The following is a 21,594-nucleotide window of genomic DNA, read 5'->3' as shown; positions in this document are numbered from 1 at the left end:
AAGGTACTCACCGATGGCCTGTGCCAGAGCAATGACCACATCCTGGCAGGAAGTCTCCTCAGATAGGCCGCATACCACCCGCACCACTCCATCCACCCACACTTTGAGCTCCATCTGGGATCAAGCAGGGCAGGGTGAAGGGTAAGATGGGCTTCAGAACAGATCACTTCAGCTTGGCTTGACTCAGATTACCGCTGCATGGCACCAGCTCTGCAAAAGACGAACAGCAGAGACACATGTACGGTCAGGGGCGTGTTAATCGGACTGATGACTAAATCAAGTTGCAAGAAAGAACTTTTGTGCAAGCAAGCAAACGAGCACCGCTAAAAAACTACGGTGACTTCACAGGGTTGTAGAGCATGACGTAATCACACCTCAGCTTGTTGGTAACCTAAACAAACTTCACTGAAAGCTGTGATTCATTCAGCTGAAATGCCAGTTTATACACCAAACAGCGCTGACGTCAAAACTGTACCATGCTGAGCGAGAGCATCATTGAATTGTAAATTTCAAGACCCGCAGCCGACGGGCAGAGCATTGTAACATTTTGTTAAGTTCCTAGCGGTTAGTTAAGAGCCTCGGCAGTATCTTGTGGACCTGGGAGCATAAATGCCAATCTGTAACCCAATTAAACGCTCTGCTGCCCTCCTTCAAAGCCGTTATGATAGCTTATTGCCGAGGGAAACAGACAGGGAAAGTGGAGCAACTCAAGTGTGTCTATGTTTGGGAGAGGGTGTTTGTGGGAGAAGAAATACACAGAAACATAGCAGGAGAGATAGAAGGAGCGCGTTCAGTTTGACCGGCCTCAGCAGGACCAGAACTGGGTCTCATCAGACTTCACAGGGCGCGCCGGCAGGTAGCCGAGCACATGTCTGAGCAGCCTGTTTAACCTAAAAAACTATCGCTATGTGCGGGCCTCCCCTCTGTCTCTACTTTTACAGCTCAACTTCAAAACAAGGTAATAAAATACTGTAGTGCACGTAAAAAAAAAAAAAGTGAAGTGCCTCGGGCGGAGGTAGAATTATCTGTAGAGCTTGGCACAGAAGAGGAAATTTTGTAGCCTAGGTGGGTAAAAGACAACTCTTCACCCACAGTCAGACAGATGGTGTTCTCTTTCTGTCTGTCTCTCCGGCGCTCAATGGGAGGTGTTTAATACTGAGCCCCACCATTATCTTGCCCTTCATTCAGCGCATGGCTGTGCTCCACTGGCCGCCTATAGGGAGTTGCTTTGGAGGAATGCACTGACTTCATCTGCCAGCCGGAAGAATTCCTGCTTTTCTTAACAAATCCCTCACCCCCGCCCCTCCCCTGCCGCTGACCTGGCTGCCCCGCACCGCCATTACTTCTCCGCTGTTTGGACGCCAAACACAAACTCTGCTGGGGAGCCGCAGCCTATCTGATGTGGCAACAGCACACCAGCTCAACGTGACACCGCGTACGGAGGGAGGGGATGACGGCACAGCTCGGAGATTGAACCCCGCGGAAAGAGACGGCAGGAAACGAGCGGGAGATAGCGGCGGATGATCACATGTGGCAGAAATTCTTTTTCGGGGCAATCCGAGAGAGGTGATTTCATCTGGAAAGAAACTGGATATGAAAAAGGGAGTGCTTATCAAAATCAAACACGAGACATTTCAACACAGCCGGGGTGTCAATATTGTTCTTTGAGGGAGCACAGAGCGTCCTGTGTTGCAATACATAATTAAGTCAAACTGGTTGAATTACAGAGCGGGTTGATCATTTACTCGAGCTCTGAGGCTTTTTTTAAACACACCAATGAACAGGAAGAAACATTTTGATTCTTGTCCAATGGTATGCTCCCTTACAGGACAGAGTAAACTTTACTCTATACAAAAAGCATCATCATGTCGTGTAAGTTTCAAGAGAGGTCAGAACATTTCTAGTCGAACACATGACTGCATTTATGTGGAAACAAGGGGCCTACCTATTTTATTTTTAATATACAAAATAAACTTGCAGACAGTAGCTCACCTCAAGACTTCTACATCAGTTCAAGACTTTTATGTACCATAACAATCACATTAGACGAGAACAAAACATCTCCCAGCTAAGAATGTCACTCTCCCATGATGCTTAGCTCTTGTACCTCCTGGCTGGTGAAATGTGATAATCTGCACTAACAGGAAACAAACAGGCCTGTGCGTCTCAGGTTGCTGTCTATTCTTTTTGTCACAGGCACAACAACACCGAGAACCAGACATCCGCCTGACCCAGCTCATTTTCCTCCGCACAGCTCTGGAGTCCCATGTCACCTCACATGGAAACACAGGCGGAGGAGAGGCACCTTCACAACGCCGCTTGTGAAGTGGAAATAAAGATCGGGTCGCGATACCGGCTGCGGTGGTGTTCGAAATCCTGCGAAATCTTTCAATCCACACGGTCGGCGAAGGAGGACGAGTTGGCTGCGGAGTTTGTGGTTTCAGAGTCAACATGCAGATGCTGTGGACAAACACAGGCTGCAGATTTGCTTTGCACATGTTCGGAGCGGCTGTGAGCACACGCCCAATTCTAATCCGAGCCAGTAAAGTTCCAAGCCCACAAGACAACGCTCCACACCTCCCGACCCCACCCCTTAACCGCAGGTCTCACCCAACCCAACCCCCCTCCTCAAAACGAGACAAAGCACATCCCAATCCCTGCTTTTCACCCAGGCGGGTCCCACCCACCCAAACAACACAGATTTAGCAGAGACTCTGACCTTTGGCCTGTCGCCTGTCTCATCCCAAGGGAAGAAGTCGTACCATCGCTTTTGAGGTTATCGTAAAAGCGAAGCAATCAAAACATCTCCTGCTCCGAGCTCTGACAAAAACAAAACCGTACCCACAAAAAAAAAAAAAAAAAAAAAGAAAAACACCACTCGAGGAGCTTGTCTGCTGAATTGAATCCAGAAAACCAGTCACACCGTATGATGAAAGGGAGCGAAAGTAAGACAGTGAGGAAGACAGACGGTGAGCAAACGAGAAAGGCAGAGAATAAATAAGCGAGGAAAAAAAAAATAAAATGCTGACAGATAAAGAAGGAGAAGGGCTGGTAGAGAAAAGAGCAGTGATTAGAGCCATGTGCCATCCTCTCCCTTCCCTCTCATCATCACTCACCCATCTAGCTAACCCGCTTTGCGTCTTTCATCACCCTGTCTTTGCCGCTGTCTGTCTCTCCTCAATAACAGCCTCCCAGCCTCCTCTGTGAATTCGACTGAAGGCAGAAGTGGTTAGCGTCACGGCCCGGCAGACGCGCGGGGCATGATCTGGCTCGTCTTTTGTGCCACTCTGTGTGAGCAACAGTGCCGAGCTGTGAATTGATGGGCCTTTCTGGACACGCCAGGCAAACAAGAGGCTTCCGTGTGCCACATTTACAGCAGTTTACTTCCAAAGAAAAATAAACCGACAGCACATGACACCCCGAGGCTCGAAATATTTCAGATTTCTTTCATGCTGGATGTCCACTTTGTGGTGCGACTTAATTTCTCTGCAATTAACACAAGCATCTTTCCCAGACACACATCTAGCGGGACATGTAACACACACTCAAACCCTATTTCTTTTTTGCTTACTCATCCAAAAAAATGCATACATCCATAAATTCACACATGTGTTCATTCAGCTCGGCAGACACACCCTGGAGCCTCAATTTCCTTGAGAAGGTATGAACAGTTAATTTCAGTTAGTCATGAACGGAATTGGGAAACATGTGGAAACGAAAGCTTTCCAGAAAAATTCCAAAGCTAAGTAACTAATGTACTGTAGCTACGCAATGCCTGAGGCTACATGAAGAGCAGGCTTCCTGGGTGTGTTTGTGTGCACACAGGGAAGCGCAGAACACTATGTCGTGCTAGAGCAATGGTCAAAGGTTGGGTATGTATGCCTTCATGTACCAGCTTGTATGTGTAAGTGGGCTTGGAAGCAGACGTGCCATTTAGGCCTATCTTTACGAGAGGCTGCACCAACTCGGGAGTGATTACTGCGCTATCTCTGCAGCAGCAGAAGCCTGAGAAACAATGGCAGGAGTGAAAGGGCAGAGCGTACATCACAAACACTGCCTCAGATCTCAGCAACAGATGGATACACAAACACAACAAGTGTGGACAAACAGTTTTCCCTATCAGTATCTGCAGAGAAAATAAGACCCTGGCCCAGGCTGGTTTAAGTGTACATAATAGGATAGACATTACTGTTAGAGGACAAAGCACAGCGCTGGGGGAAGCTGTGCCCTCTGTGCCACTCGGCTCCAGGTTGGCAGAGACAAACACTCAAAGAGCCAGGAACACGCTGGCACCGAGCAGCCCAGGCTCATCTCTCCTGCAGAGACGCTATTGTTGCTCTAGTTCCACACTCAGCAGACAGTGTTGCCTCTTTTGTGGCCTCTGGCACGGCCGAGTCGTCGGCCACGCCAGCTTTTTACTGCCACTCTGGTGTGTCCACATGTTGCCACCGATAAAACTAATAAAAAAAGGGAAAACAGATACTTTCTTTTGTCCTGCCTCGCCCTCTGCTTTGCATTCTTTATTCCACCTCCTCCTCCTCCTCCTCCTCCTTCGTCGTCTTCCACTCAAACAAGTGAGCACAGTTTATGTCTTCAAAGACCGACGAGGGCAAAAACAAAGAGAAAATTCCATGGCATGGTTGAGAACAGCACAATAATTATTCATAATGGTAGAAAATGGCCTTTTTTTGCTTCAGTAATAGAGCTATTTCTCTGGGGAAATTGTGAGCTAAATCACATGGGTATTCTCAGGCAGACAGAAAAAAAAATTCTAATGTCTAATTACAGTTTGCACATCGGCTCTAAAAGTTGTAAAACACACAGAAAAACAACTGTAAACATCATGAACCTCTTTGTTTTTCTGCGACTGTTCATATTTGAACAGAAGCATCCAGGTGGTGCTAGAAGGAACCAGGTCAAAAACAAAAAGCATCATTATCTACAGTGTTTGCAGCCACAGTCCCGGGGCTTCTGAAGGTTTCCCAACATGGCACTAGGATTTCTACAAATGTCACTGTGTTTCTTCTGTCTTATTCTCTTTTCTTGTTGTTAAAAATAAGAATCAAGAGAATTTTCGTAAAGTATGGAGTATATATTTCCTCTCATTTTGAAAGATCGCAAGTCTTCCCAACAGTAAAAAGTTGCCAGAAGGATTAAACCGTGCTAATCCCTGTAAAAAAACAAAAAACAAAACAGCTGTGCAGGCTTCGGGCACATTCAGAAGAGATGCTTTACATTGCATAGTAACACTGACAGGCCCAGCCTAGTCTCATGTATTTATCTCTCGCAACTGCTTCTCCCAAATTCATCACGAATACTTTCTACAAATTCTTCCAAGAGCCACCGGTGAGTCTGAAAACGCTGTAATTCCCCTCGCAGAAGTCATCATCAGCAGAGCTCCAGCGCCTGCAGACACGGAGCAGGGAGTGCTCCACTGGGCATGTGAGGGAACTAGACAAAAGATCTGAGGGCTTCCACTGGGCGACATTAAAACTTAATAACTTTCCATGGTAGACACACCTCTCACATGCTGGATGATTTAGCTCGTCTGGGCGTCAACAAGACGTCAAGCACAAGTGTGTTCGCTTTGTGACATGAGCAAAGCTTCTGTGCCTCTGCAGCCTGCGAAATCGCTTTAAATTTAAGCATTGGTGTAAGTTTTTACGAGGAAACTGTTTAAATGACAGCGAGCGCGGTGCTTCTTCCTCACAGTGGAGGTCCAGGCTGCAGCAGGCTCTCCAGATACACTGTTGGTTAATTAGACTGAACGGTTGCTTGGTTCTCCGCGAACGGAGCTTCACTGAACACACCTGATGAATAATGCATTTTTCTCCCAGCACTTTTAGTTTGGGGCAAATATTTCTCGGAACAAAGTCCGAATGCTTGTTACCGACGAGCCCTTTGAAAACGTCCCCCGTCCGTTTGTGTCTCCACTCTATTGACATGCTAATGACTCGGCGCAAAGGAATCAGAAACAGCACTAATAAGCTTTAGTCGTCATACTCGCAAACAGGGACCTGTCGCTGCAGCCTTCGGCCTTCCTCGTTATAATTATTGGCTCATCCAAGTGTGAAATCTCAACGAGGGTGGATCAGTGGTTCATTAATTCAGGGGTCACCTTTACCTCCAAATCAAGGGCAAATATAAACAGCGATAGTGTAGTATTGGAAAAAAAAAATCACTAGTTATGGAAAAATTGCAAAGCTCACATCCCAGATCCCCAAAACTAATGCGGTTATTCACCTTTAAGACGTGGTTCCTGTGCAATTGCTATGCATGTAATAGATGATTGATGAGAGTTTAAAGGTTAAAGTCGATTTCTCCAGTTGATCTGAAGCAGGCCTTGACGAGACCATTCAGAGTCTGGCCATCACCTGTGACTGTCACTACCGCTACAGTCACCGAGTGCAAAGCAGCACTTAGCGTGAAATCCCAGTCATCATGAATCACCAGCAGCACTCACACGGACATGATGGTAACCTGGCCTGAACCACGAGAGACAAAGAAAGCGAGCAGATGTGATGGAGAGAATCTTTGTTCCATTTTAATGCTTAAACATAACACGAAGAAGAACCTCTGGCTCACTTGTGAATTTCATTGAAAAGCTTTAGCCGACACTCCTGCGAGCATGTGGCTGCAACAGTTTACACAACCCTAACCACAATAAAACAATACTACATTATTCAACTCACCGAGTGGAAGACTTACTCATACCTGGCTTGGCTGTCATCATTTCACTTGTTCTCTTCAAGCCCCGAAAGCGAGCGGAGGTGAGTACATTAGAGATGAGGAATTTGCTTGCGCTGACTCATGGATCCACCCACAGAGCCGGCAGCTAATGGTGAGAATGATAATAAAGGGCTGCACAGCCTATGGAGGGTCGGGCAGAGCTGGTCTCTGAGAGCTCGGCTCTGGATGAGCGGTTTGGTTGCCTGCAGGCTGAGCCTTGCGAGCACAGGAGTTTTTATTGTTGGGTGAGCCGGGGAAGAAGGCCCTCAGACTGCTGATGGGCACCCATGTGTAATTATATACTCCCGATCTGACTCAGCAGTGCTCGCCAGGGAAGCAGGACATCACTCTGTTCCCAGCCAAGCTCTCCATGCTGGATAATACACACACTATATAGGTCGCTCACTGCACACATATACAGTGTCTGTCAAAAAGCAACATATTCAGTTCAGCACGTAGCCAAAATCACATGTTACACGGGTGTAAGTACAGACAGCAGACGGGCTGACTCAAACTAAATGGCGATGCTTAATTTTGGACTAAATTAAAATGTAAAGGAGGACCCACTAATTTACACAGTGCAATTTACACTGTGCATAAGTGGAAAATTAGCAGTCTTAAATTTAACCGACACCCGTTATTTATAGCTCAGGGCTTTTTTTTTTTTCTTTCCCAGGTGCATGTGATGGAGCTCCACTCTCACTTCCTGCATGCATGCGTGCACGTGTCATTGAGGAGTCAGGAATGCCACGGCCTGCAGTGTCACAGGTTTGAAGCTAAACTCATTAGTAATTTAAAGGTCGCTTCCATGTCTGCTCTTATCAATTATTCACTCCTTTTTTTTTTGTTTTCTTTTTTTTTTTCTTCCCCCCTCTCAATCCTAAATTCTTGAAGCACAATCCAAAATGAGGCCTGCAAGAACACATTTACTAGTGGAAACGTCACGCAAGCTTTACAAATCAAGGTTGATTCAATGTAAGCAACTGAATGTAATTTAATTCATATGCGTTGACTATGGAGATATTGAAGGAAGGTCATTTTGTTAGTGAGTGAGACTGGTGTTCGTGTTTCATCATATTTTAATTCCATGCAATCTATGATGCAACATACACTCGCCGGTCCTTATCTGAGCCTAGGGAATATTGCCACGAGCATGCCCAAGGAAAAAAAAAATTAAATGTGTTACAGCAAAGAAAAAGACATAGAAGAAATCCAAATGCCTCGTCTTGCACACACAGCACCGGTTTGGAACAGCGATAAGGGGGCGGAGGAGGAGGGGATTTCATTCTAGGTGAGGCAGTTACAAACCCACCAGGACATAGCAGGTGTGCATTCCTGCGAAGGGACGGAACGGTAATATTACAACAATAACACATGACTCCAACAAAAAGAAAACGCAGACCTGTCTTTAGAAATAATGTTTTCACAGATGAAAGTGAGAAATTCCACCCAGCTTCCTCCCTAGGCATCAATCTGAGGTCAAGACCATGACACGGACAGTTCGCAAACAACCACTATGGCTAATGCAAGCCATTCACTGCTGGTTTTCATTTGGTTTTTGACTTTGAAACCGAAAGCCGGAGTTCCTGACCGTGACAATCTTGGAACAACCCGCCGGAGAGTTTGAGAGAGAGGCGCCAGCTGCACAGATTAACATGTCACTCCATTACTAAGATCCTTCTGCTATGCAAAACATCCCTCCGCACACCTTTCCAGTATTTACCTAGGGAGTTCCAGCAGACCTGGCCCTCCGAGAGAGGGATACAGGTAAACACAGTCACAGAGACTGAAAGTCACCTGGCCTGTGTATACACCTCCAGGTAACATATCAAAGCAGGACCTTGTAAAATCTCGCCACAGACCGATAAGATCTGACTTTTTGTTACCATAAAAGAGATTCATTCCACAAAAATGTGATTTGGTGAGATAAGGTCTCTGTGGGGTCTGAACAAGCACTCCGCTATTCACAATACGTCATTAAATTACGAACAATGACCGACTGTAAGTGAAGCCTTACAGCAACTTAGGAGTCAAACATAACATCGGAACAGAGAGACTGGAGCTGAGCTCACAGGCCGCTTAATTCAGAAATAGACGGAAAGAAAAACAAGAAAGGTAGAGAGTATGTCGGTCAGGCAAAGTGCACCTTTCCCCCTCAGGCATCAAAGAGGTATTTTTGAACATTTTACTTTATAAAAGCGCAGTGAAGGTTCAGGAGATACCCAGCAAAGAACAATGACAACATCACAGCCAGCAAAGGAACTGAAACTTGTGTTTGGTTGAAGGGTGTGTGATGTTTTGGGAGAAAGATAAACCTACGTCAAGGATGGTAGAACATAACAATCCTAAACGTAACTAGGGTTGAAGTTTTTCCATACTTTTACTTAAATGACACCTAAAAATAATGCTTTTTAGTTACCTTAATTCAAAAAATAATCCCAAAATACCGTATTCTCATTTAACAAAAGAAGCCAAACTGCTCAAAAATCACAAGAGTGTGTCCAGAATATTTAAATTTAAATAAGAAAATACCAAAAATAAGAACGAGTAATCTCGAATTTGCAGCGCTGGTTTTGTAGAGTTATGTTGGCCAACCCTAACTGTACCCATGTAAAAACACACTGACAGCAACGGGTGGGATGTTTGTGTAGCACAGGGATCACAGGGCTGGGGTGGGCCCCTCAATAGCTCTGATTTATAGTTTGATTGGGAGGTGTCGCACACGACCCTCTCTCCCTGTCATTATTCTGAGAGGGATCCCGCCTATCAGAGCCGTGCGGTTAGAAGATGTGTGGACAGTGGCGATGAGTAAGGAAAACGTAGGAGGGCAGGCAGATTTATAGCCGATTCCCAGTATCTTAGGAGCACCTTTGGGACTCTTCCAGATAGCTGCCTTTCACCGCAGTCACAGAAGATCACCGGGGTGATTTTTAGCACGGAAGCGTATCCATTACTGACAAGGATGCTGGTGCTGAGTTTACATACGAGAGATATGTTGGCGACCCTCTGGGAACGACAAAGAGAGAGGAGGGCGGTGGGGGGAGGCGTGATGAAGGGAGAGGCTAGAAAAGAAACGGTACAAAGACGAGCGTTTGTTAAAGAGGGAATATTCAACAGTAGGCAGACAGATGCAAACACCAGGTCTGAGTTATGTCCAAATGAAACTATGAACAACATTTCAACATCTGAGGGGGGGGGATCCAGGTTTTACTCTGCCAAGACACTCAGGGAACTCAGTGCATCTTGGAGCGGCGCCCAGATATGAGTCAAAGTTTGCATTGCACTTAACCCACAAAGGAAAAGGGGGGAATCTGATACTGAAAATATGGCTTATCTGTATATCTCTATAGATAAGAAAAAAATTTAAAAAGTGGCCGTTTCGGTCTCTTTGTCACTGAGTTACGGGAAGCGTGCTAGTCTAAACTGTACACGTGATAAAGACTCAGCAGTGAAAGACGCCTGTATGTGTGGCAGCTCACTAGGGCTGTGTAAAAGATTCACCGATACCTACATTTGGAGGAACAGGCTCACCTAATTCTGTTCATTTGATGAGAACCTTCCCCTAAGAAATGTCTAAAAAAAACTTACCACAATTACCCTGAATCCTGACCGTATCAAAACAGCAGCAATTTGATTTATAATCACTGATACTTTAATATTTTTGGGCAAATCCTGTAGTAGAGACCCAAAAGTTAAGCAATGTGATTTTGATATGTGCATTTCTGCTCATCAGTGTGCATTTGCGTACCAGTAGCCCCCGTCTCCCCGTGAGCAACGTCGGCTTGTTTTGCTTGTAACGCGCTCGATCAAACGCATCTACATTCAGCGACAGGTCTAGCGTCAAGCCTCTCAGCATGAGGGACGGCTCTGTCAGATCCACCTGCCTCCCTCCTCTCCCATCTGTTGATTTAGTATCTCCGAACCCAGAGGCAGACATTTTCTCTTTCTTGCTGGCGTCTTGACCCCCCTCCCGGCCCCGTCCGGTTCCCTCGGCGGAGGCACCGTGTTATTTACTGCCCAGAGAGCGCTGTGTGCAGAGTCAACACAGCATGGCTGGTTGAGCAAAGGGAGCAACCTGCTGCACACTCGCATCCACAGAGGCGAACACAAAGTCACATGAGCATCCCAGGGGGTCGGAGATGTTTACCATGCTACAATCGCTGCACATGGTAGAACTGTAGAGTCACGGAAAGAGAGGCAAACAGAGGCGTCCGGCAACAGTAACCTGCCACCGGTTTCAGAGTGTTATTACATGGAATGTGACTCGTGGATGTCGCACAGCAAGCCCCGTTGAAGGCTACTAGAAGTTCACGCTGACAGGACATGACAGCGTTCACTCAGGTGAACTTTACGGTCAGCTGGACTCAGTCGGGAACATGTCTTTAGGTGGACTGAGCTCTGCGTGGACATTCTGAGAGTAGGTGGCTTAATGTGACCTCTGACCCGCACATGCTGGATGAATGAAGAGAGACTCAGGCTAAGGATATGTGTGGCATTCAGAATGACCTCAAACTATTTCAATAGGATTCCCTAAAAAGGAGGACTGAAGACAAAAAAAAGGAAAAACCACAATGTCGAACAGTTGGTAACAAACCGTTCCCTGAGGGAGATCTCTCAAACTTCCAGCTGGGATCAAAAGACTTAAAGACTCGTTTATGATCAGTCTGCAAATTTCTGTGCAGTTTTATAACACACACACACACCCCCACACACACACACACACAAAGAAAAATGTTTTCAGGTGCTCATAAAAAGGTACGTGCTTAAGGATTTAAAAACAGAAACACGGTGAAATTCCTCCTCCAAATCCCCTCCTTCCTCGGTAATTATAGCCTGTCAGCTGACAAACTACAGGTCTGTTGTGTTTGTCTTTGCCTCCTCAGATAAAACAGGTGAAAAGAGGCATGTGTGTGCTGGGCTGGATGCCAGTCTCTTACTGGTTCTGCTAGCCAAGTACATATTACCCTTCCTGGTAGAACAAGAACACTGAAGGAGATACTATAAAAGAACTGTCCCATTTTTAATTTTTTTTTCCCCCAAAAATGCACTGTCGAGAAAATTTCATAAGGTGGAAAATATTTTCTTTGCATCACTGAGAACTTGTAACCTTGTACGAGAGGCTGACTACAGCATCCTACGCAAGAACAACAGAATGTTCTCCTTTGAGAAATCCTGTGGGGAAAAGTTTGCCATAGTAAACTTGGTGAGGATGATTTATTTAGAGGAGTACAGATGATTTGATAAATTGAAGAAGTGGGTTGACTTTGGATTGGAAGCAAGGGGTGTGAGAGGATGAGGGAGCAGGGTGTGAGGGATGTGAATGTGATGCAAGGAGGACTGGATCAATCTTTTATCACTGCAGTGTGCTTTCATCCCTAATGGATCCGACATGAGCAGAGCACAGCACTACCTTCCGTCACATTGCACAGGCAGGGGGAAGGACGCACGAGAGAAAAAAAATAAAAAATACAAGGCAGAGCAAGTGAGGTAGAGGGAGCAACACATGGGAAAGAAAGACACTCACACTGGAAGAGAGAGAGAAGGAGGTTCAAACCACCGTCCCTAAAAATAATCACAAACATGCAAACATATTATTTCACCAACACGCCGTCATCACGTTTCCAATTACCTCCGGCCCCTGAGTGCATCTGCAGGAAGCGGAGGAACACTACTGATAAGAACGGCGAGAAATTAAGTCACTTCACGGCACGAAGGAGGACTTAGAAAGTTCCCATCGAGAGTCCCACGAGATACCGTGAAGCGCACGGGCGGACTCGCTTTCCTCGCCATGCGTGCCGAGTGATAGACGGACACGCCGACAGTGACACAGACAGACAGACTATTCTAGAAGAAGAGGAGAGAGGAGAGTCCATCTGCGTATTCAAGCAGTGAAAGAGCAGTAAAAATAACATTGCGGAGAACAAGGCACAACCACTCTCGGAGGACACTCTGCTCTCCCCCATGCAAAACAGGCTCATTCATGTGATGGGAAATAAGAAATATCTAGCCGGTGAGGGAGACACAAAGGGATGTAGAGAGAAAAGAAGTGCTAACTAAACAAGAAAGTTTAAAGTTTGATGATGCATTCCAGCTACTGGCATCACCCCGCCATCTGTTTTCTGCTTAAGCTGTAATATCTACAGTACTTCAGAAAAAAGAATTTAGCACTCGTCTGCCGTGTCTAGAAAAGAACTCAAGCAAACACAGTCCTACGTTTTACTGAAGGTAATAAATACACTTCATAGCTGTGATAACTTGCAGAGTCAGTATCGGCACCAAAGCGTGCAAAGGTCAGCTGGCTCCGAGTTACACGAGTAAATGAACGAAAAGTAATGAATGAACCAACTGGAGCCAAATTAAACCAACGGTTTCAAACGAATCAAAGTTCTCCGTTTGGTTCCATTCGCCACAACCATTTATTACGCTGGCGTTATCTCTCTGGGTGCAAGCTAACTGTGCAAAAACACACAAACAGAGATAACACACGAGGTGTAGCTGTGTGGCTCTCCCAGCCAGTCAGGATAAAAAAAAATAAATCACATCCCAGGGTTCAATCGATGAGCCTGATTGGATAACAAATACAGCCTGCTAATGAGCTCCACTGTCTGATATATACCATGCTGGGAATTAAGGGTCCACTGGTTTTTCAGGGTCAATATCAATATTGATTATTGGGCTCATGATACACGATATTTGGAACAGATACGCTCGGAGAAGAAACTACAACCTTGGTGTCAAAATTCAGAATAACACAGGATGTCACTGTAATTGATTATGTTTAAATTATAAGCAAACTTCCCACTGTTTGTCCTTAAATGCTGACAGGCTATTACTCATGACGCACATTCTTAAAACTCCTCTCTGGTGAGTGATTAAACCCACAAAAAACTCATCTTCCTGCATCCAAATCATATATTTCGAGAAGTTTATTTTTCATGATAATAATCAGATCTCTTGAAGACCCATCTCCCACCTCTCCACAGCTAACTGCAGCCCAAGCACGCCAGCTCGCTGACAATTCTGCTGGAAAACTCCTACACAATGACACGGAGTAATTTAGTCTGAAATGTTAAAATCAGAAAGTAATTCTTAGGAATAATCATGGTACACAAAGCCCCACGCTGTAAGCTGACAGGATTGGATCTTTAAGTTTGTTATGTTTGAAACCTTGGCAATCTGGATCTATGTTTTTTAAGATCCTGTCACCGTAGCTTCAAGGCAGAAATTCCCAGCCGTGGCACTGACTGCTTATGTCACTCATGATGGGTGTCATAGCATCTACAAAACACCACATGGACATGCTTACAAGGTAAAGAAACTTTCATGTTAGGGTGGCTTATCAATAATTTATTTTATTGGGGTAAAAAAACAATATGGATAATCACAAAAGTGCTGAGTATCAGATCCAATAATCGTCAAGGCCGACAATTGTTCAAACCCTACGGGGAATCTTTAAATAAGATGCTGGTCGTGCATGATGATGAGCCGGTGTTTAAACAGGCTTGCTTAAAGAGCTCCAGCGTGTCAGACCTGCACGGTATCGGCATTTGAGATTTTTTTTTAGCAGTTAAATGTGGCAGGAACACGCAGCAAGTGAGCTGAACTCTGCCCAAGTCCACCATAAATTAATCTTTAATCCTACGGTGGTAAAAGGAGCAGCCTGTGTGACAGGAGACCGGTGTAAAGAGATAGCCTCCACTTTTCTCATAGGTCTCACACAAAAACATGCACATGGAGGCTGTTTTTCTGACTCTGAATGGGAGAATTTCAAACAGAAAAACGTAGAAATAACAACGAAAAAACCCCACACAACTGCACAAAGAGTGAAGTTTCACCCAAACAGGTTTGAGTCCTTTTGTCTCACACAACAAGACTTGGGTGGCGGGTCGAGCGACAACAGGTACATGTGGAGGCTTGGTTTTTAACTCAACACACGCTCTTTGTTTCCCTGCCACTCACAGAAAAATATACACACACAACCTGACGCTTAGTATTATTATTACTGGATCTCATTACATGCGTGCTGGAACACACAGCAAAGCCGCAGACAGATCGGCTGACTTCAGAGAAAACTTCCTAATGCTGACATTCAAACCGGCAAGGACACACTCAAACGATCCCCCCGAAGAAGCCCTCGCACTCACCGATGGAGGTGATCCTTTGCTTCTGTTCAATGATTTAAATTTCCTCTTGCCTCACTCGGGGAAATCCTGGACTTCTCGCGGTGCAGCGGAGCCGGTTTGGTTGTGCGGCCGGTGTGTAGAGGCAGCAAGCGAGCGTGTGTGTGTGTGTTTCTGTGTGTGTGTGTGTGTGTGTGTGTGTGTGTGGGTGAGGAGCGTGCGAGTCCAGCGGAGGTCAGAGGCACTCAGACGTGGTCACGGAGACATTTAAAGGATGTCGCGACTTCTCCTCCGCTGCTGTTCTGCTGTTTTTTCGTCGCCGGCTGCCTCAGGAATGCACTTCCAACTGGGTGTCCTCACCACAGCCAAGATCTGAGAGACTGCTAGAGTTCTCTCTCTCTTTCTGTCTACACCCCTCCTCCTTCTTCCCTGTGTCTCTCACCCACACACTGAAACACACCCTCCCAGTCACTCCTCTCTCTTTCTCTCTCTGGCTGTCTCTCTCTCTCCCCACCCTTCCTTGCCGTGCTGACAGATCAGATACCTCCCCCTTTTCAGGTAGTTGAAAGCGTGTTTTCTGCTTTGCCATTCTCTCTCGGTATCAATTTCCTCGGTTATTCTGCTTGCGTCCCTCCGTGTCCCGGTGACAGAGACTGCTTGCAAGTGAACTCAAAAGAGGCAAAAAGCAGAATAAACTCTTTGCATGCATGTGTATTTACATACGTGTCTCTACTGTTTGCACGATCAATAACCTGAGGCATGAGACATCCACCCTCTGCCCTGCAGCTATACGAACAGCTGATTACACAAATGAGCCTGTCAGGTGATTTTCTCTTCCTTTTCCTGGAATGAGGTCATAGTCCAGGCCGACCAGGTGCGACTGGAGAGAGTGTGTGTGTGAGTTGGACAACGCCCTGTGGGAAAATAGGTGATGGAGGCAATTAAGCCTGACCGCTCTGGTACAGATAACAGTGATTATGTGCTAAAAAAAACAAAAAAAACAAAAAAGGAAAGTGTTCCAACAATTATGTATAAAACAATGCCACAATCCTGAGCTGTGCGCCTGTCTCCACGGCCACCATCCCATAACAAACTCACAGAGCCAAGACATGCGTGACCAATGGGATGTGTGGGAGCCCCTCAGCAGGAGCCAGACCCTGCTCTCTATTAGCATCTGTCCTGTCGCTATCTCCCTCAATCTTAAATTTTAACCAGTAGCCTCTCTTTTTTTTCCCCCCCTACTTTCCCTTACCATCGCCCCAGAACTGAAAACTGGACTTGATAACAAGCAGACATCAAGTAGAGGCTCAGATGGTTAAAAAAATGATGCATTAGCCTGCAGATGATAATAAATGATTCTGATTAGCAAAATTATATAAATAAGTCTGCTGTTATCATCCTCCAGACAAAATTAACATCTTCATGCGTAAAACTAGCTATGATACATTTTTTAGAGGGTACAGACATGTTTAATAAAGTTCTTCAAGTCCGTGTTAACTATTAATCTGCAGCCAACGCTGGATTTTTAAGGTGAACATCAAAATACCTCTGAAAACAACACATCGGCGGTTAGTTTCTTTCACATATATGTTTTGATGAGTAATCCGTGAGTTTGTTTTTAACGAACCGTGACCTAGATTCGTCCTGAGCGAGCTATTTTACAGCTTGTGTCAACGCACGCCGGTGGATAAACCATGACATCGCTGTTAATCATATACCTTGAACACTCCCACGCTGCCATTTTATTGTTACTCATGAGTCAACAGCAATACCAGAGTACTTATGATAAGCATGATAACATCAACATATCAGCCAGGTTCCAATTCAAATCTAAATTTTACAACTTTTTTTTGTTAGTATGGCACAGCTGCTTCATTTCTGTGAAAGAAACGGCTACTTTCTCTTATTTACTCAGTTTCCTCAGATGAGCAAAGGACATGAGAAGTACCGAAACCAATGTCTGTCAAGAGATTCTGTGGCAAAAATGTCCATTAACTAAATCAGTTTTTAAAAGTCCTTGTAGTTACGGAGCTCCGAAGCCATGACTCAGCAGCATCGTCAACAATTACCTCCGTCATCGCTGCGTTTACTTTTCCTCGATTCTACGTCAGTGTGCATTCTGGACAAAGCTAATGAGGACATGCAGTCACAGCAGCCTAATAACCAGTGTGCACATGGTAAAAAGCAGATGTTCCAAAAATAGACGTCTGGGATTAATTGCATTAATTTGATGAATTAAATCATGCAAACAAAAGACCACTGCGAAGAATGCTGTAGCTTTCAGCCAGGCTGAGTCACGGAGGTCCACCGAGAGTCAGCCTCGCATGTACGAGAACTGTTTGACTGTTCTGTCTATAAAGCAAAGCTTTTGGCACATCTAAGAGCTGCTGTTGTCTGACAAATCACTTGAACCACACTCCTCAATGGGTGGGGGGGGAGGGATGAGTCTCCGGGGGCCGTGCTTAGGTACCAAAGGCCACGGTGAGAAAAGGCTGAGGTGCCAAGGAGGAGTGACATTTTGAAAGCAGTAGAGAAGTAACTACACTTTATGGGTCCTGACAGGCTATTACCCCTCAGTGGAGCATATGCTTGTTCATCCTCAGACCCGCATCAAGTTCATTTAAGGGTGAGGGTATTGTATTGTGATGCAGAGGATTATCAGTCCAAAGCCTCCCAGACTTTGCTGACACCTTCCAGGCATTCCTTCAGGGCTCCTCCCACTCCTGTGCCCTCCTCTTTATCCCAGCCTCCCCTGTCAAACTCCACATATCATCCCTCTTTTCTGTGTGACTCAAACATTCTTGCAACCCCCTTCCCTTCTCCTCCCCCAGTCCTCCCTCTGCATTCAGCAAAGAAGCTAAAGAAAACAAAGATGAGGCCTAAAAAGCTTCAAAACACGCGCTTTCAGAAGAAATCCTTCCCCGTTGTGTGCTTCTTTATTATTTATCCCCGCCACACACACAAAAAAAAATAAAATGCACTCAACTCCTTCATCTAAACAGCTGCTTGACTGCCTTCAGTCACCACCTACTACTAAGTTAATACCTCAACAAGTGAGTAGGTATAAATCTGTTTAAAGAGTGGCGAGCTGGCCATAACTCAGCTCCGAGGAGACAAGAAGATGGCTCCGAGAGTGAGAAATAGACTGGTCGGGTCTGGCAGCAGTTCAATTGGTTCTGTGGAGGGTAGCAGAGAGAGGGGAATACATGCTGATAGTGTCTTTGTTGGCCATTATTCACTAAGAATGAATAGCATTAAGTTGCTGCTGAGGCTCGCTCCTTCCCATCTTCCCTGCTGAAACCCCTCCCCACCCTTTGGTGTCTCTCTCTATTTATCCAGCCTTTCACTGGAAACAGCCTTCAACAGGTGGCAAACAGGTCGGTTATAACGAAAAAAAAACCTGGACGGTTGAATGGGATGAGAAACAGGGGTCTATTTTGAGAAGCCAAAACAAGTTACAAAATCCGTGAACTCTTGTTGACGTCGGTTTGCATACTCATGGCAGGGAACGCAAGGTAGTAATGCCCTGTTTGCGCCAAACACGCCTAAGTATAGCGTTGCTGTCTCATTATGGTCAAGCCAATGTTGTTGCTCCAGTAGTGTACTTACGTCTCGTGTATCATTATGACAGGCAAGACGGCTTTCGCCAGCGAAGGTAATTGCCCTGTTGAGATGTAGCACCATCCCACATCAAGAAACAGACAAAGACTTTTGTTTTCTTCCCAGAAAAAAAAAAAACTGGCTCCGGAAGATGATTCATGGTTTGAAAGCAAATGCATGTCACTATATTATCTGCCTCCAAATAACAACGGGTGCATTGATAAGGCACCGCCAAGGTGAATCTGAGGACAAAGACATGACGAGTGAGTACAAAGTGAAAATGACGGAAAGGGACGGTCAACTGGATCAGCATATACACCAGTGGTAAACAAACTTTGTAGAGGAGATAGAAGAAGCACACACACACAACCATGACAAATAAAAAGCATACAGCCTTTCTTTTTTTTTTCCCCTACTCTCTGAACACTCCTTTCACATCGCCCTAACGAAGCACAAGAGAATCTCAGTTGCCTTTAGCAGCTTCCAAGTTGTCAGGACTTTGGCTACACGCTGGCACCTTCTCTCCATCGTCTCTTTTTCTTCGTCTTTATTGAGAACCAGCCCAGACTGGCTCCGGGCAAAGTTACTACCATTCAAAAACACCGCTACCTTCCGCGTGGCCTCATGTTGCATCTTCGAGGGGCCGTACGAAAAGCTATTTTCAGAGTTGAAATAAAATTTTGGACCGAGATCACAAGCTCCAGCATTGTCCTTCAGTGCTTTCAAGTGGTCATGTTGAAACTAGTGCCTCAAAAACTCATTCCCTTATCCTGTCTACCTAAGCCAGCGTTTTTTCATCCTGCTCCTAGATGTAAATTCACTCTCTGTCTCTTGAGATAAAGCTGTACCATTAGTGTCACACTGTGCTGCCCTGCGCTGTTCCTATCAGTAAATGGAAATGGGCTACAACCGGCCTGAATGGGACGGGGGAGAAAGCTGTGACTGTCATTGGGCCTTGGCTTTTCGCTCTTGCTCAAAGTTAGATGAGATGTTGATGGCAGGACTAGTAGCCACTTTCATTTCTTCCTATCTGTCTCCCACGCAGGAGGGGCAGGGGAGCCGGGAAATAAAAGAAAGTCAAAGTTAAGTCAACAAGACGTTCCTGTCAGTGACCGCCTCAGGTCTTGGCTGAGCTGAGGATTTCTCAGGACAAAAAAAGGGGGGACCCACACCCACAAGCTACAGCCCTGGTCAATGCACACCATGTGCACTGAGAGAGCAAGAAAACAAAGCCAAAAAGAAATTGGGGAAAGATGAGATATTGCTCTGCATGGGGGTTTAAAGTGCTGATGTGATCTCAGGAACAACAAACACAGAGCGGAGTGACGCACTGTGGCTCTAGATAGACAGGAAATCCAGGTTAGTGACAGGGGAGCTATCAGGTGGGTGCGGGTCAGAGGTCAGAGGTGAACAAAAGCTTCGTAAGCCCCACACAGAGTGAGAAAGAGGCCCTCTGGATGCACTCAGTGACGTCCAGTCTGTCTGGCTGCAGCTTCCTCCAGAGGCTTCAGTTTGGTGGTCTAAATGTTTTCTTATATCTGTTTTCTGGCTCTAAATGCTTTTCCATTTGTCCTCTACATAGACCAAGATGTCACCCTCAATTTTCTGTCCATTTATTCTCAACTTTGGTTACAATACTGCTCTATTCCGCCACGCACCCAGGGGAAAACGACTATCCAAACACCTGCAGGAACAACAGCATTTAAAAGCTTTCACTGCACCAGGCCTGTCATCTCTCTGCTTCTGTGGTTTTAGTGGATCAAAGGAAAGCTGTAGCTGTGTTACAGCAAGAAACGTCTTTTGTAGCTACAATTATACGCCATAAGCACGTACACAAACAGCGAAAGAATAAATGCACGCATGCGTACACACAAAGGACGCGATGACACCGGTGCATAATGGAGTTGGATCTTTTCTAATCATACCAGGCATTATAGTTTGAAGCAAGCGACGGATGTAAAACTGATCCGCGGAAACTTCAAGTACAGACACTTAAAGACCTGTTGAATTTTAACAAGGCCGGTGAGGCTGCCATCACCATCTTTATTCAGGTTGTCGAGCATCTGAGTGTGCGCTGGAGTGGGCATGTGCGTGAGACTGAATTAATGACGTATGTGTCGGTGGATATGCCAGATTACTAATCAGCGCTTAGACAAAGGCCATATGTGTGCAAGTCTGTGCATCTCTCCCACATCTCTCCCACATCTCCCTCACATATTGCCCTGCATGTCTGCGTAAAAACCCTATCAGCAGGAATGCCAGGATTGTCGGGTCAGCAGTGGTGACATCATGGCAGCCAGTCAGAGGCAACAACAAGGCCTTAGCACCAGTTTCCTCCTGGTTGCATCAGCAATGCAATACCAGGCTGTGGATCAATGACAGCCACTCCAGCCCTGCTTCCTGCCCGCTTTACGAGTCTTCAAACACGCGGACAAGCAACTGACATGATATACGGAAACTATCAGAATCATAACGGTGGTTTGACATCCACATGACCTGAGCGGGCAGCTTTAAATCAGCTCTACTTGCCTCTCGGTAACAACGGACTTGAAGTGTTTAATGGTCCACTCCATTAATTATTTTAACAATGAATGGCCTGATATGACACAGTGGCTTCAGTGGGACTCCGGAAACCTGCTTGAGGTGCTCTAAGGTCAACAGCCTGACATAAATGGTTTGATTGTTTAAAAAGAGACAAGAGATGGGGAAGCAAACTTGGTGACAGAATTATATGTACAAGTACTATGTTATTTTTCTCCTTATCTAATTACAAAACCAACAGCACTGGGTAGCATCAGCCCATTCTGCAACTGACAAACACGTCTTTCATGTCTTTGTGAGGGTCAAGTGTCAGCAAACAGATGCTAGTGTGTGTTTGTGTAGGGCACAGTGTGTGTGTGTGTGTGTGTGTGTGTGTGTGTGTGTGTGTCCAGAGAATCCTCCAGGTCATCAGATAAAGTGCACCTGAGGGAGGGGCACGAAGCCGGTTGTCAGCGTTACCACGGTAACCAAACACAGAGGCAGCCACCTGGTTGGTAGAGCCCAAGAAGGGCCGCTCGGAGGGCACCACTTCAGTAATGGTGACCGTGCCAAAAAAGAATCCTCTCGAAGTGGCCCAGTTCTCAAAACACAACCCTTATTGTGT

At 45.7% G+C, this 21,594-nt stretch overlaps 1 protein-coding gene across 3 annotated transcripts in view; it reads right to left on the bottom strand.

Moving 5' to 3' along the window:
- The window catches only part of rassf7a (Ras association domain family member 7a), a 37,802-nt gene that overhangs the window by 8,002 nt on the left and 8,206 nt on the right, over positions 1–21,594 (bottom strand). The window contains exons 1-2 of one of the 3 annotated variants that reach the window (XM_008281754.1): positions 14,874–15,261; positions 12–210 (exon numbers count right to left, since the gene is read on the bottom strand). In XM_008281754.1, coding sequence (XP_008279976.1) covers positions 12–114 — 103 coding nt within the window. In that variant the 5' untranslated portion in view covers positions 115–210; positions 14,874–15,261. Of the gene's footprint in view, positions 1–11; positions 211–2,353; positions 2,472–14,873; positions 15,262–21,594 lie in introns of those variants that run through there. The other 2 variants (XM_008281756.1, XM_008281755.1) reach the window with 2 other exon arrangements.

This window comes from Stegastes partitus, unplaced genomic scaffold (assembly GCF_000690725.1).
Source record: "Stegastes partitus isolate 25-593 unplaced genomic scaffold, Stegastes_partitus-1.0.2 Scaffold243, whole genome shotgun sequence".
Classification (NCBI taxonomy): Eukaryota; Metazoa; Chordata; class Actinopteri; family Pomacentridae; genus Stegastes; species Stegastes partitus.
Note: the sequence above shows the minus strand (reverse complement) of the source record. Positions and strands in the feature narration are given on the sequence as shown.